The sequence below is a fragment of the Stegostoma tigrinum genome, chromosome 17 (assembly GCF_030684315.1).
Source record: "Stegostoma tigrinum isolate sSteTig4 chromosome 17, sSteTig4.hap1, whole genome shotgun sequence".
Taxonomy (NCBI): domain Eukaryota; kingdom Metazoa; phylum Chordata; class Chondrichthyes; order Orectolobiformes; family Stegostomatidae; genus Stegostoma; species Stegostoma tigrinum.
Window position 1 is genome coordinate 23494975 of NC_081370.1, and position 17067 is coordinate 23512041.

At 39.7% G+C, this 17067-nt stretch overlaps 1 protein-coding gene across 7 annotated transcripts in view; it reads left to right on the top strand.

Annotated features, from left to right (window-relative positions):
* The window catches only part of abcc8 (ATP-binding cassette, sub-family C (CFTR/MRP), member 8), a 205107-nt gene that overhangs the window by 120791 nt on the left and 67249 nt on the right, over positions 1-17067 (top strand). For 6 of the 7 annotated variants that reach the window (XM_048545426.2, XM_048545428.2, XM_048545429.2 and 3 more), the window contains 3 exons: positions 3406-3481; positions 9400-9505; positions 15501-15539. In XM_048545426.2, coding sequence (XP_048401383.1) covers positions 3406-3481; positions 9400-9505; positions 15501-15539 — 221 coding nt within the window. The remainder of the gene's footprint in view (positions 1-3405; positions 3482-9399; positions 9506-15500; positions 15540-17067) is intronic. The other variant, XM_048545427.2, reaches the window with a different exon arrangement.

Below are 17067 nucleotides of genomic sequence, written 5' to 3' on the forward strand. Positions count from 1 at the left end.
GTGAATGAATGGAAAAAAAAGCCAAAATATTTGAGGATTTACTTTTAAACAATGAAATGCAACCAGCTTATTCTTAATTTCTTTCACTGAGTGAACAATTAAAACAAATGAAGTCTGGAATTTAGGTCAGAGAAACATGCTGAGTAGCAGCCACTTAAGAAACAAAGTGTCCTGATAGATGGCATCCACTGAGCTGCTCCAGCAATAAAGGGCGTTCTCACGAAAAGCCAGAGTTGCAATCCTGAAAATTGTACAGAAATAAATGTTAAAAGTGGAATTCCATTTGTAGGGCCTTCCTTAGCAGAAAAATAAATTAAGGGCTGAATTTTACTTTTTTTTCGCTAAGTCCAAGTTGCATAGTGTTTTCTGGCAGAAATTCCACCATGAAGCTTAGCAATATTTCTTCTATATTTTACCAAGCTCACCTCACTAACTACCTAGCCTACCCAGACTGTGTCCCTTACATCCAATTTCATCCCCATCTTACCACACACTATACCCAGAACAAGTCACCACTCGCGAGATCGCTGTGAGATTGGCACCCATTGCACCCGTGTCACCTTTGAAAGTCCACAGTGCAATTTGGACTATACTTGGCAATCCAGCATTATCCCTGTAGCTTGCCACACCGCAGTTATGAAGCCACGCTACCCATGGCACATAGTTGACATGGCAACATTCCCTCACACACAGAACCTCATTCTCTCACCCTAATTACAGACTGACCACCAGTCTGTTAAGACTACACTGGATGGCCCCCAGTTCAGGCAACGGAACCACATCCTGAACAGCCCAATTATCTCCTCTATGACAGACCCGTTTGAGACAGGGGTTACATAAAACCTGCTCTCTGTACCAGTCAGGACTGTCTAATGGTGTCATAAGCATCTGTGGGTATCTGTTCTGCAGGCAACCAGACTCTCAAATTCACCAACTACATGACAGTGCTCTAGGATGTAGACATTTTAGCATCTTCCAGGATAGCGGCACACACTTCACAGTTGAATCGAATGGAATCTTATTGATGAAATCCACAGCAACGTGATGAGGTAAATGAGACATACCAGCTGAATGACTCCCCAGTTCATCACGAAGGAAGTGCCTACAGCAGTCTGACATCCTGCCTGCCCCACATCAATAAATCAATTTCTCACAACATTCAGTCTAGACCATCTTGCATGGTAACCAATGAAGCAATGACGTGTGGCACACAAAGGACCCTGGAAGGTGGCATAAAGAATGATTCCATTTTGGACATCAGTGACCCTTTGTAATGTCATTGGTGCTAACTTCATCATTGAGATGCCCAAGTTTAATTTTCAAGCACGTTGTACGTTGTAAATTGCCTTTGACCAAATCTGATCTCGAAGCACCTTCACTGTCCATTCATAGAAAGTGGGCAGTGAACTGATTGCAACTAGCATGACTCTGGAAGTGGCTGTATCTGATGCTACAATGTCATTATGTCCAGCAAATATGGATTCTGTGTTTTTGCCCTACAAACTGACACTTGCTGCACCAAGCCTGTGTGTGTGGTCCAGACATTTTGCAGAAGCACTTTGTATTGAGGCAGCATGGGAAGCAGTTCATAGTGGACATTGTCACGGCTCACTGGGATAGCAAGCCAGAAATCAAACCTCACTATTCCTGGGGTCATTGCAAAAGTTAAAGATTTTAAAATGAATATGCAAAATTCCTCATTTTACATGATTTTCGGACACAAGTTGATAGAGAGCAAGAACCAGGTTTTGCTAATGAACAAGAATTACGATATAGTACAAGTAATTAGCCTCTAACTATGGGTTAGTAGTTACAAAGCATTGAATATAACACAAGTTAGAACTGATATACCTCAACACACACACACACACACACACACACAGACACACACACACACACACACAGACACAGACACAAACACACAGGGAAAGATAAATTATGGGCAGAGGAAAATGGGGAGGTAGTTCTTTGGTTCAGATTCTTTTGATTGTTAGAATGCCGCTTTTGAGTCAATTTTCTTTGGATAATTCTGTTGGTTTGCGAGAGACACAAGGAGGCTGCTACACTGATAAGGGGTCTCTGACTTATCAGTTAAAAGTCATAGCTTACAACAACTGCTGAAGGAAAAGTGAACTGGATTTCTTCTTTAGTTTTTCTTCAGAACTAAAATGTCTTTTGACTGTGAAGAACAGAGAGACATCTGCCCTGCTAGCAGAGATCAAAGTGCCAACAACTCAGCTTTCTCTACGCCCCATAGAAGAAAATTCCAAAAATTAACAACGTTGGGCCAGAAGAAATTCCTCTTCATCTCCACCTTAAATGCTAGCTCCCTTATTCTGAAATGGTACCCCCGATTTTAGATTTCCCTAAAATATAAAGGGAAACACGCTTTCAACATCGACCTTATCAAAGTCCCTCCAAATTTTAATGTTTTCAAGAGGATCACCTCTTATTTTTCTAGACTCCAATGAGTATAGTTCCAACCTTCTAAGCCTTTCTCTGTAGGACAACGCTTTCATCACAGGAATCAGCTAAATAAACCTTCACTGAACTGTCTCCAATGCAAGTATATCTCTCTTTTAATAAGAAAAAAACTACTTGCAGTACTCTGGGGTGTGGCCTCAATAATAAAAAAGCATGAACAGTCATAAAAAAATTTCAAGTTTTATACTACATTCTCCATAAAGGCCAACATTCCATTTGCTTTCTTATTGCTTGTTGCACATGCATGCCATTGGTACATGGGTCTGAAAGGCATGCCATAAGTATCACCCACTCTGATCATGTCACATGGACTTGTAGGAGCTTCAGCTTAGGATCTTGAAGGAGTAAGTCCTAACACCCAGGTCTTCTTCAAAGCTCTGTAACAATGTTAACACTGTTATATTAATATAACCGGTAACTAGTTGTTAACATGCAATAAGAATGTCATTGTTAACTCCAAGAATCTCTTCTGGTTAGACCAAGAAGTGATTAGACTTAGGAGGTCCTGTAGTTTCTTGCACTTCAGGAGGATGGTAGCAATAATCTTCATCATGTGCAGCAGTTCATACAGCATAGTGAGCTGTCACGTCCATACAACATTGGCAAACTTTGTATGCTTCAGGATGAAATACGAGTACATCTGGCCTATAAGCAGTCCTGTGAAAGCAATTTAATTAGCTGCTGCCCATAAAGCTCTGACGTTCTGCTGCTTGTCTGACAGTGCCGGCGACAGTCATTTCCTCCCAAGACCAGGACTTCTGTGCAAATAGTACAATCCAGGCCCATGTCAATGTTTTTTGGGCTAATAAGAATGACTGCAATTCACATATACACATTATATACATCACAAAGTTGATCACTGATGTTTCAGAACTATTTATAGTTTGCAGGTTTTTCTAATACTTTTCTATGTAACTGCAGGTGACAAATGGATTTTTTACCTGGACGTCTGACGGAGCTCCTACTTTGTCTAACATTGAAATCAAGATTCCTCATGGTAGGACAGTGAAAGAAATACATGAACAATAAATGTGTAATGCCTTGATAAATAAAAAATGTTGTTATATTGATTGGGAACATGAATTAATCAGCCTTTGTTCTTTTTGTTACCTGTTGATAGCGTAGAGTTCCAGCTACTGAAATCAGCAATTGCGTTTTCTGTTCTGTTGAACATGCTACAACTATTCAAAGGGATTTGTAGAAATGTCCACTTGCACATTGTGAAGTGCAATAAATTCTGGCAAATTTACAACAGACAGAAATCAGTTAATTCTCAAGTTTATTTTACCTTTGGCTAGTATCAATGTCAGCCAATGATTCTTCTTGATCTCCTTTTGTTTATGGATTCTGAAATGGAAACAGAGATAACCATGATTCTAAAGTGAGGGCTAAGTTCTGTGCATTAAACAGTTAACTGATTCTGAACATTGTTATCATTACAAATGTGGGATCTGTGTCCGTAAATTAGTGCATGGTTACTTCAAACTCCCAACATAGCAGTAGCACTAGAAAAGGATCAAAAATGAACCAAGATTCAAATATGATAGGTTCAAATCCTTACAGTTAGTTTCCAAGAGGATTTGTCTAGAGACCATGACAAACAGAGTCTCCCTGAAGGATGGAAATGGGTTACATTTGAAAATGATTAATAGAGGAAATATTTTACAGATTAAAAAGTAAAGACCATTAGGAAATGTATAAAATTAATCAAAACTTTTAACTAAATAATGTAGAGATGCAAGGCCAGGTGAATGTGTTGTACCTGCATGATGTGGGAGCTGGTGGACCCCATTGTGGTTCAGAGTAAGTACACATGTGGCAAGTGTTAATTGCTCAAGGAATGAGCCTGGGTTCCAAGCAACAAATACTGTAACACATCAGGGAGGGGGAGAGTTACATGGACACTGTGTTTCAAAAAGCAGTCATACCCTGTACGTTAAGTACTTCAAATTTGGCCAATGGTCAGTGACAGGCAGGGTGTTGACTACAAGTGACTTAGAAGGAGCCTCAGCTCTTGACCTTGTCAAACAAGAATGAGAAACTTGCTCCCTGTGTGGATGAAGAAAAAGATTATAGGGAGAATGGGCAAACTAACCATGTGCTGTGTACAGGATGCCATTCAGGTGGGGCTAGTGAAAAGAAATGGGAAGGACTTCTATATTTAGGTGCACAGAAAACACCTTTGTAAGCAGGATTGAGAGAGCCACGATGTCCGTTGCTTGCTTGGTGCCAAGTTAAGGGACACCTGAAACTAGCTTGAAAGGACATTGGAGTGGGAGGGGTAGGATCAAGTTGTTGTGGTCCATGTTGGCATCAACAACGTAGGCAAGAGTAAACAAGATGTCCTGTTTGGGAAAATCAGGAATTAGGGACAAAATTAAAGAACAGGCCCTCAAGGGAGTATTGGTGTTTTATCCCAAACGACGTGCAAATTGGCGTAGAGATAAGAAAATTAATAATGTAAATGCATGGCTAAAGAAATGATGTGGTTAAGAGGGGTTCCATTTTGTGGAGCACTGTTATCATCATTGGGACAGGAGGAAACTCCACTGTGCCAGGATCTGAGCAGGAAGGCTAAATAAGATGATCATGTGGACTTTAAAGCAATAAATGGGAAGGAGGGCTCAGGGGAAGTCAATACAGTTTCAAAATCAAGTAACAGGATAGAGAATGAGGAAATAATCAGCAATCATATTTAAGGTCCTGCAGTTAGCGGCAAAACTTCAAAAAGTGTGTTGGTTAAATTGGAAAAGAGAAATAATAAAGCATCAGCACTAACAGACAAGAACGATACCCCCTGGACTTCAGGAGTTGTGTTATAAAAAGAGATTATATAAATTAGGCCTGGATTCTCAAGGATTTAGATGGTTAACAAGTGATCTATCCAAGTCTTCAAGATATTAACAGAAAAAGGATGTGTAGATAAACTGTTTCCACTGGTAGGAGATTCTAGAACTAAGGGCATAGTCTACAAATTAGGGATAAACCATAGAAAGCATGTTAAGAAGCATTTCCAGACAGGAAAGGTGATAAAGATTTAGAATTTTCTACCACAAAATATAGTAAATCGATTGTTGATTTTAAATCTGTGATAGGCTATTGTTAAGCAAAGCTGTAAAAGAATAAAGATCAAAATGTAGAGTCAGGGCACATTGCAGCCATGAAGTGCAGAATAAATTTGAGAGGCTGAATAGCCTACTCCTGTTTCTATGTTCTTATGAAAGTTTACATGAAAGAGTCTTCATTCAGGTTCAATTAGGGGCTAAAGTAACTAATCAGCATTTTCCTTCATTGCTGGCATTAATTGATGGTGTGTGGGTGTGTGGCAGGCAGAGAAGCTGCATCCTTAGTTGGCACTAGTATTAAATGTTGTTGGCTCTTGATAGTGCTGTTAAGAAGGCTTACGGTGTTTTAGGTTTTATTGATAGAGGGATTGAGCTCTGGAGCCGTGATGCCATGCTGCAACTGTACAAAATGCTAGTGCGGCCTCGTTTGGAATATTGCGTGCAGTTCTGGTCGCCCCATTACAGGAAGGATGTGGAAACATTGGAAAAGGTGCAGAGGAGATTTACCAGGATGTTGCCTGGTCTGGAGTGCAGGCCCTATGAAGAAAGGCTGAGGGACTTGGGTCTGTTTTCATTGGAGAGAAGGGGGCTAAGAGGGGATTTAATAGAGACATACAAGATGATCAGAGGATTAGATAGGGTGGACAGTGGGAGTCTTTTTCCAAAGATGATGACTTCAGCTTGTACGAGGGGACATAGCTACAAATTGAGGGGGATAGATTTAAGACAGTTGTCAGAGGCAGGTTCTTTACTCAGAGAGTGGTAAGGGCGTAGAAAGCCCCGCCTGCCAATGTAGTTAACTCAGCCACATTAGGGGCATTTAAACAGTCCTTGGATAAGCATAGGGATAATGATGGGATAGTGTAGGGGGAGGAGCTTAGATTAATTCACAGGCCGGTGCAACATCGAGGGCCGAAGGGCCTGTTCTGTGCTGTATTGTTCTATGTTCTATGATGGACATCCAAGATGTGCTCAGAATTTACTGATGTCATGGTCATCAGGTGTCCTATTATTATGCATTCTTTGGTTGGATCAGATCAGAACATGCAGTTAGGCTTTTTCTTATTAATTTATGAAATGTCTGTATTGCTGGAAAGGTCAGCATCTATTATCCATATCTCATTGACCTTGAAAAGAGAGCTAGAAACAGTTATTGCAATCTCTGCAGCCACATGATGCACAGATATCCACACAGCCATGAGGTCTGGATTAGGATTTTGAGCCAATGACAGTGAAAGAAGAGCATGATATCTCCAAGTCAGGATGGTTGAGGGAGAGTTGTTGGTGTTCCCATGCTCTTATTCTGCTAGGTAGCAAAGATCACAGTTTAGAAGGTACTGTTAATGAAGCCTGGACAAGTTACAATACTTGTATCTTCAGGATGGTAGACACTGTATTCAGAGCAGCAGAAGGCAGGAAGTGGAGTTCCGTAAAGGCCAATGCTGCAATCACTGGTATTTGAAATTTGTAATCAAAAACACAATTTCTAAATTGATGAAAATACCTAATTAAGAGGTCTAGTTAACACTGAGGAGGAATGCAACAAATTCTACAGAGACATTAATAAGTGAAGAATGGGCTTACAATTTTCAAATGAATTTCAAGATGATTATGTAATAAAACAAAGTGCAGGCTTTTTTGAAGTTAGGTAACCAATTATGGTTGCACAGCAAATAAATTTCAGTGTACGAACCACATATCCAAGTAAATAAGGCCAGAATAAAAAGCTAAACATGTAATTGCTAAACTAACCAAACGAAATGCCCCAAGGATAGTTAAGAGTCAATCACATAACTGTGGATGTCACATGTTGGCCAGACCAATTAAGGGCAACAGATTTTATTCCCTAAATGGCATTAGTGAAACAGAACGGCCTACAACAATAACAAGATGGATACAAGATGGTCACCTTTAGACTAGCTTTTTATTCAAAATTGATTGAATTCAAATTTCAACATTTACCATGTTGGGATTGAAACCCTTGTCCCCAGAATACTAGTTCTGAGGAAGGGTTACTGGACCCAAAATGTTAACTCTGATTTTTTCTTCACAGATGCTGCCAGCCCTGCTGAGCTTTTCCAGCAACTTCTGTTTTTGCTTCCCCAGAATACTAGTCTGGCTTACAAGTCTAGTGACATAGCCATTAAGCCACCACCTTCCCTTACTGTTTGAAGTGTAATGGATTTTTTTTTAAATCTGTGATTTCCTGGTTACCATTGCTAAGGGGAAAACTGCTCCAGTCCTTTGGGTCTTGGGACAAAGACAGCACTGTTAAGGAGAAAATTCCAGGATTTCTATCCTGTAAAATGAAGGAACACATATTTCAAGTTGGAACGATGTGTGCCTAAGAGGAAAACTGTAGGTGGTAATTTCCTTACACACTGGCTTGTTTTATTCTTCATAAGAACCAAAAGAACTGTGGATGCTGTAAATCAGGAACCAAAACAAAGTTGATGGAAAAGCTCAGCAGGTCTGGCAACATCTGTGGAGGAGAAAACAGAGTTAATGTTTCGTGTCCAGTGACCCTTCTTCATGCCAGATCTGCTGAGCTTTTCCACCATCTTTGTTTTGGTTCTAGCTTTATTCTTCTCCGTGGTAGAAGTGGCTAGTTTTAAAGGTCACTGGTTTTACAAGGGAGCCTTACAAGTTCTTGCAGTTCATCTTGTAAAGTCACTCCTTGCTGCCACAATGCTGGCGGGAGTGAGTGTTGAAGGTGGTGGATGGGGCGCAGATCAAGCAAGTTGATTGGTCCTGGATGATTTTGAAGGTCTGGACAGTTGTTAGAGCTGTACTCGCTCAGGTAGGTGGAGTATTCTAAAGCACTCCTGACTTGTGCTTAATAGTGAATAGGCCTCAGCAGACAGGAGATGTGATAGTTGCTGTAGAATTCCCACCAACTGACCTATTGTTGAAGTATGTTTGGAGCAGCTTCAGTTGGGCTTCTGGTCAGTGTTAATTGCCAGGGTATTGGGGTATTCAGTGATTATAATGCAATCGTAGAATATGCTTCTTTTCAATATGCTTCTGGTTCTGTGTTGTAGCTTCAATTGGTTCGATGGTTGTTTACAATATGGGGTGAGGCCAACAGTGTGGGCTCAATTCCTGCACCGGTTGACCTTACCATGACAAATTCTTCTTTGCAACCTCTCCCCTTGCCTGAAGTGTGGTGAAGCTTACATTAAGCCAACACCAGTGTCTCTCTCTGATAGGAGTATGTCCCTGTGGTCCACTAAATCCTGGTGACTTTAAACTCCAGTATCCACAATTGGAAACTACATGGCAATGGACAAGCAGCTCCAAATGAAGAGTAGGAGCAGGTCTGTTGTATTTTAATTTGAAAGTCAACATTTTCATAAATTAGTCTAAGGCAGTTAAGGCACCATCAGTAGATGCTAGAGGAAAATTGAGAAGTTGCACAGACATGGCTGTGTCTGGCAGATTGGTGGCGGCTATTCTAGCAAAACATTAATGTTTTAATTGTAAATACAAACATACGAAGTGTATTTATGTAAATTATGTGATTATATGAGTGGTGCTCTTGTAACAAAGTAGAAAGGTCCCAACCTCTCGGCCAGAGGTTAAAGTCACACCTACTCCAGAGGCATGTAATAACAACTCTGAACAGGTTGGTTCGGAAAGTACCCAAATATATATAAGACTTCATCTTAAATTTATTGCACGATGCCAAAATATATCTTTTGGAGCAATATGTATGGCTAGTCAGCGACGAGATAATAATGTCTTATAGCAATTTTATCAATTCAACTTTTTGAAACAAGTTATATTCATATGTATTGCTGATCTGATGTATAAGTAATATGCAGTTGAAAGGTTTTTCTCTTTTCCTTAGGACAGCTTACCATGATAGTTGGTCAGGTCGGGTGTGGCAAATCTTCCTTACTTTTGGCAATTCTTGGAGAAATGCAAAAAAATTCTGGAAATGTCTACTGGAACAGGTACTGAAGCAACTGAATGATATTAAAGTGTGTCCTGAATTATTAAAACTTCCTAATTATAGCTGAATCAACTGCAATCACTTACGGTTGTGTTCTTCATGAATGGTCTGGAGATCTTTATATCCTAAAGTCGCTTTTGCCTTGTTCTGCAAACTAAGCGATAATCACAAATTTCCGACAGAGGTCATAATTTTGCAAAAAAGAGACAAAACAAATGTAACCTTGAAAATATTGTACTGAATTTGGGAATTCAGCATATGGGCAATTTGCACAACCCAGTGTTTACTCAGCCCTCACAGCAAGTACTATTGTCGCAATCCCCAAGGAGGAACCGTAATTTGAAAACAACCAAATTTGCCAAATGACCCTTCCACCAAATGAAGAAATGACAAGCAAGACTTCACTTCTTTAACATCAATCAGAACTAAGGTCAATTAAACATTGATTAACAGGAAAATGATACTTGAAATAAAAACATAAACTCATCTTTAAACAATACAACAAAGATATGAACATTTCCCTTCATTGTGTGCAGCATTATGTGGCTATACAATTCTACATTATCCTATTCTTGATTCACTCGGGAGGTCAGGAGTCCTATCCAAAAATAGCTTTCACCTGAAAGTTTCCTGGGTAGAATAAGCATCAGCATGGCCCACTTCTGCAACCCCGTCTCCATCATGTTAAGACAGTCCTGATGGTGTAGCATTCCATTTCAACCAACTAAACAATAACAATAACACCCGAGTTCATTGTTTGCCCACTTCTGAGAAAATACCAACTCTAGCACCTCCAAGCTACTCATACAGCAGTCCAGGCTTTTGATCTTTACAATTACTCACACAGTATATCCAAGAGCTTCTTTCTCCTTTTCAGTGAAACAAATAAAAACTCAACACTTCCTGCAAGTGCATCTTCATCTGTCACGTATTGTCTGTGTTACTTGATCTGCCTCTGCACTTTCTCATTGTGCGATCTGCTACAACCTCCCGCTTCTCTGCATAAAGCTATCCTTTCCAACAGTGATAATGGGAACTGCAGATGCTGGAGAATCCAAGATAACAAAGTATGGAGCTGGATGAACACAGCAGGCCAAGCAGCATCTCAGGAGCACAAAAGCTGACGTTTTGGGCCTAGACCCTTCATCAGAAAAGGGGGATGGGGAGAGGGAACTGGAATAAATAGGGAGAGAGGGGGAGGCGGACCGAAGATGGAGATTACAAGAGAGTTGCAGTGGGAGAGAGATTCCCTGAGGTTGGTCCGGAGGGAGGAGGGTAACTTCTTCAGGTTAGGCATCCCTGGAAGAGGTTTCGCAGTGGGGTTGAAATTGTATCAGTGATAATGGGAACTGCAGATGCTGGAGAATCCATCCAGCTCCACACTTTGTATTCTTGGATTCTCCAGCATCTGCAGTTCCCATTATCACTGATACAATTTCAACCCCACTGTGAAGCCTCTTCCAGGGATGCCTAACCTGAAGAAGTTACCCTCCTCCCTCCGGACCAACCTCAGGGAATCTCTCTCCCACTGCAACTCTCTTGTAATCTCCATCTTCGGTCCGCCTCCCCCCTCCCCATTTATTCCAGTTTCCTCTCCCCATTCCCCTCTCTGATGAAGGCTCTAGGCCCGAAACGTCAGCTTTTGTGCTCCTGAGATGCTGCTTGGCCTGCTGTGTTCATCCAGCTCCACACTTTGTATTCCTTTCCAACTGTTCTTTTTTAGGGGTGGCACAGTGGTTAACTCTACTGCCCAACAGCACCAGGAAGCCAAGTTCAATTCCACCCTCAGGCAACTGTCTGTGTGTAGTTTGCACATTCTCCCCATGTCTGTGTGGGTTTCCTCTGGGTGCTGCAGTTTCCTCCCACAGCCCAAAACATGCAGGTTAGGTGGATTAGCCATGCTAATTTTTCCATAGTGACCAGGGAATTGCAGGCTAAGTGGATTAACCATGGGAAGTTCAGGCTTGCAGGGATAGGGTGGGTTTGGTGGGAGGCCCTTCAAAGGGCTGGTCTGGACTTGATGGCCCAAATGGCCTGATTTCATACTGTGGGGATTTGATTCTATGTCTGTCAGTGACAGACTCTTCCTTACTTCCTTTCTGTTTCTTCTGCTTCCCGGTCAAGGACCCTCAGTTTAGATAGGCCAGTATTTCTTATTATTCAGGACAGTTACAATGGATCCCTTCACAATTAATTTAAACTCTGAGAATTCCTTTTCAAAAAAATCTTAAAAGCAATTACAGAGTTCCTAGATGTTGTAATGGAAAGTGGAAACGTAGTGGCATTAACGTTGGACCAGTAATCAGAGCCCCAGTCTCATGCTATGTGGCCATGAGTTTGAATACCACAACAGCATAATGTGAAATTGAAATTTAATAAAATATTTGGAATTATAAAGGTAGTTTAATACCAATCATGTAACCATAGTCTATGGTTGTAAAGACTGATTTTGTTCACTAATATTCTTTAGGGAAGGAATGCTGATCTCCCCTATATGTGACCCCAGTCTCAGTAATGTGTTTGACTCCTAACTGACCTCTAAAATGGCCTAGCAAGCAAGTTAGACCATTTTAGAGGCCAGTTAAGAGTCAAACACATTACTGAGACAGGTGAAGGGTCTAGGCCCAAAACGTCAGCTTTGGTGCTCCAAAGATGCAATTTGGCCTGCTGTGTTCATCCGGCTCCACACTTTGTTATCCAGCAAGCAAGTTAGTTGTATCAAAGTCAATGCAAAGTCTATAGCAAGCTACAAAACTGGATAGACCACCCAGCATCAATGTAGGCTCCAGAAACAAGCAAACCCAATCCTGTCAACTTTGAAAGTCCTTCTTATTGATATTGAGCTCATTGCGAAATTAAAAGAGGTGCTTCACAGAATGGCCAAGTATGAGTTTGAAGTAGTCAGAATCACAAAATTGGACTTTAGAGACAATGTGCATCAGAGAGGAGGATGGGGAGAGGGTTCTGGAATAAATAGGGAGAGAGGGGGAGGCGGACCGAAGATGGACGGAAAAGAAGATAGGTGGAGAGGAGAGTAAAGGTGGGGAGGTAGTTCATCCAGCTTCACACTTTGTTATCTTGGATAAGCAATGAATACTGGTTTAGCCAGCAATGTCCATTTCCCAAGAATCAATTTAAATAATTACACAATTTCCTTGCTGTACTGATTTGTGAATTAAAGGCCACCACACTGTTGCATTCTTTATTTTTTATCTTTTTGTTGAAATGTGAAATCGAGACCCTCCCTGCTTTCTCAGATGAACCATAAAAGATCACAGGGCACTCATTAACATGGACATTTTCCCACTGTTTTGTGCAACATTTGTCACACATTTAACACTTAAAACTATATGAATCATTCATATATTTCATATGGCGAGTATATTGGCTATCACATTTCCTTCATTATCATAACAACTGTACTTCAAAAATATTGAATTAATTGAAATGCATTTTGGCACATTCAGAAGTTGTAAATGGTGCTATATATGTGCAAGATCATTGTTCTCTGTTTCTGTTTCTGCATAAATAAGTTTCACCCTGTTTTTCCTTTATTCGTGTTTCCTTTATTCTCCTCCGGTACTACATACAGTGAGTGCATGGAGGGAAATAGCAGGTATGGTCTCCAATTCTGTTCGCTGTATTGCCCCCAAATCTTTCAGCCAGGTATGCAGTTAAAGGACAAGATTAAAAAAAGATTTTGGACACAAACAAAATATTGTGGATGCTGGAAATCTGAACGATATTATAGAAAATGCTGTAAATACTCAGCAAGCCATGCAGCATCTGAGTAGAGAGAGACAAAGGTAACACTTCAGTTGATAGTCCTTTCAACATTAACTTGCCTCTCCGTAGTTGTTGCTCGCTCCTGCTGATGATTTTCAGCAACATCTCTTTATTAAACTTGAGGTTGTTTATCCCACATGTTGTTTATTTCCATGAATTGGTGGTCTGTAAACAGCAGAGCCCCTTATACAAAAACAAGCTGCAGAGTTTGAAAATCTGAAACAAAAATACAAAATGGTGGAAATTCTGAGCAGATCAGGCAACATTTATGAGCAGAGGAACACACTTAACAGTTCAGGTTAATAACTTTTACTCTATGAATTATTTATCACTGCAGTTTTATATTGTTTGGTGTCTTTGGTGTTGTAAAAAGAGGACCAGTTGCTTGCAGTGTACAACTTAGGTGGCACCGAGGTTATTCTATCAAATAATGAGACTAGTTTTTGGACAACTTACCAAAGGTAAAGAATTATCAGCCTTCCCTTTATTTTGGCATCTTGGTGCAACGGATGACCAATTAAAAATGTTAGTGCAACTTTCTAAGATAGATCAGTCAAGAATATTTTTTAGTGAATATATCTAGATGGATTTTCAGTGGACTCAAGATATCACTGTTAACTAAAATATTTTGTGAAATAAGGCTTACATTAAAATAGGCACAAGTATAAGTTTCTGTCATTTGTGATTTTCATTCATTGGAATGAACAATTGTTACTAACTCATAGCAGAGTGTGAAAATCTCCAGCATGTCCTCCTTGTATATGGTGAAATTGCTGATGCAGAAATCTTAGCCCCAATTCATAAATTGAGATCATGCATCATTGGGAGAATGGAGATGGGCAGAAAAATATGGTCATGCATTGAACATAGTATTGGATGACCATTAGCAGATATAACTTTAAATACGCAATGCAGTTTCCCAGGAAAATGGAAAATAATTTGGATTTTTCCAAAGAATTCCACTGAATCTACAGTACAGGAATATTCAGCCTAACTGTTCTACGCCAATGTTTATCCTCCACATTTCATTTATTCATTCACGGGAAGAGAGTGTCGCTGACCAGGCAGCATTTATTGCCCATCCCTAATTTCCCAGACAGCAGTTAAGAATCAAACACATTGCTGTGGGTCTGGAGTCACATGTAGGCCAGACCAAGTAAGGATGGCAGTTTCCTTCCCTAAAGAATATTAGTGAACCAGATGGGTTTTTTCTACAGTCAACAATAGATTCACAGTCATCACTAGATTGTTAATGCCAGATATTTTATTGAATTCAAATTCCACCGTCTGCTGTGACAGGATTTGAACCAGGGTCCCCGGACCATTATCTGGGTCTCTGGATTAACAGTCAGGTGATAATACAACTAGGCCGTTGTCTCCCCTCATGACCCTCACTTTATTCAATTTATTTCTTGCACACACTATCAGTATAGTTCTCTGCTACATTCCGCCTCAGGCACTCTAATCACTGTAATATGTTCCAACCAACATCCTTCTAAAACTCAAGTGACCAATCAGATCAATCAAATTTCAATTTGAGATCAGGACCTGTCTCAAATCCTCTGGCTTCAACCTTCCTGAAAATAAAGTGGCAGGTCTCAAAGATTGATGAAAAAAAATTAGTCTGATGAACAGCCGAACATTATGTGAATTTAACAAACATCATTTTAAGATTTCAAAACTGAAGCTTCAAATCCCTTGCTGCCAGACTCCCCTTCACCATAAAACATTATGACAAAAAACACTACCCCATCCCTTTGACACATCAGTATGAGCTGTACTTTTGAGTGATAACAGCAAAACACATAATGGTTTGACTCAGGAATAGAAACATTATGAGCATGAAATTGATAACAGTCCAGTCAGAATCTGAGACAGAAATTTGGCTTAATATTCTGAATAGAATCTTTTATCAATTGTTTTTCCCAAGAATGAAACTGGTGGAGAAAAAAGAAACAGTTGGTGGAGGTGGTATGCTTTTTCGACAAAGAAGCAATAATGGATTGGAAAGTTGTATATTGGACAACAACTCATACAGAAGCTAATCTTATTCTAATGAAGGGTATAGATGTAGATGACTGAACAGCTGTATATCTCCTACATTTTAGACTTGTACTTGTATATTTTGGAGGAATTAACTGGAGTAATATATATTTCATTGTCCTAAAGAGACATAATATTTTGTACTCTTTCTGTTTAACATATTGCAGCAGTACAGAGGAAGACTCGACTGTTGATATTGAAGTGAGGTATATCAACTTGTTCTTTCCTATCAATGGAAAGCTGCTCTCTTACCAAAATTCCTCCTGGTGTTGTTTCACAGTTGTGAATATTAGCAGATTTTGTTGGATGTATCCCCTGGGTTTAGGGCTGCCAAATCTCCAGGATCATCTCAGAGTTTGCAGGCATTGAATATTAATCTCTATGGCACTGCTAACAAGCAAATTTGTAACATCATATTATTTAAGCTATTGATTTTTGTTTAAATTTTCTTGAATATTTTTAAACTAATCAACATTCAGATATGGGATTCAAAGACCATTTCGTTTTTGTGGATAATTAAGAGCATTTGCTTTCCAAGGAGAAAAGTACACTGAAAAGATAGACATGGTTGGTGATCAAGGACGGGTACGAGGATATGTGAAATCTCCTATGAATATAAACAACCAGAATTGGCAACCCTACCTTGGTGGTACTTTTCCACTGGTGATGTCCCTGCATCCTCTGACCACACACCTATCATTAATCCTTTCATGGAAGACTTTATCTGACTCTATCTGTACATGCTCTATTTAAAGATACACCTTAACATTTATTTTAATTTCTTTGGGGTGCTGTGTCACACTGCTATGTTTTGTGGTGCACTAAACAAATATACTTGTAAGTTATTTATGAAGTTTAGCTTCTGTGATACACAGGTTATTACGTTTAGGAGTTATGATTACAGAACAATGAAACATTTTTCAAAATAATCTGATTCCTTCCTATAATATCTCCCATTTCCTTTTAAGAAACTGTTAGCTAAACCCTTTGAAATGGAAAAATCCTAAATTATAGTTCAGATGTTGAGAGTGTTCCTTTGTGATTTTTTTTTCTGCTGTCCCTGAATGATAAAGATAATTAAACAAATGTCACAAGTTTTGCATTTGATATTGTGTCAAGCAGTGAAAATATTGTCAAATAGCTTATTATGCCTGGAGATTTTTTTGTGCCTAGCATGGATAAATGTTGTTATTTAGTTGTCAGCCTGCGTTGGTGAATGTAACTTTGACAATTCTCAGAATAAGAGTTCTTGATCATTTTACAGTTATGAGATTTATTAGTTATATTTTGGACTGTGTTTTTACTTAGGAGACATGAGGGATGCAGGTGATGGGTGCTGAAGTGTCTGACCACAGGTCTGGGTGATCAGGCCGTGAATTTTAAAGAAAGGTGTGATACTTTATGAGGAATGTGTCAAGTGTCCACATTAGCAGGAGCGGTGCAGCATCTATGTTTACAGTGGTCAGACAGAATCCCAAAAGTCCAATGAATGTGCTGAAAATGCCAGTTTGTAAATAGTGTGCTTAAACTATTTGTTTAATTCCAAAGTGAATATCTTTGGAGTCTAAAAATTAGCTAATTAGCATTTCTACATGGTTACAATCCATGTCAGTCACTATTGAATGCAGCTAAGTATGAGAGGAAAATGGTTTTGATGATGTTCCTGAAACTTATGGACAAGTTAGTTTGCCAAGATCCAAGAGAAAAGGAACAACAAGAGACCGAAAATCTTTA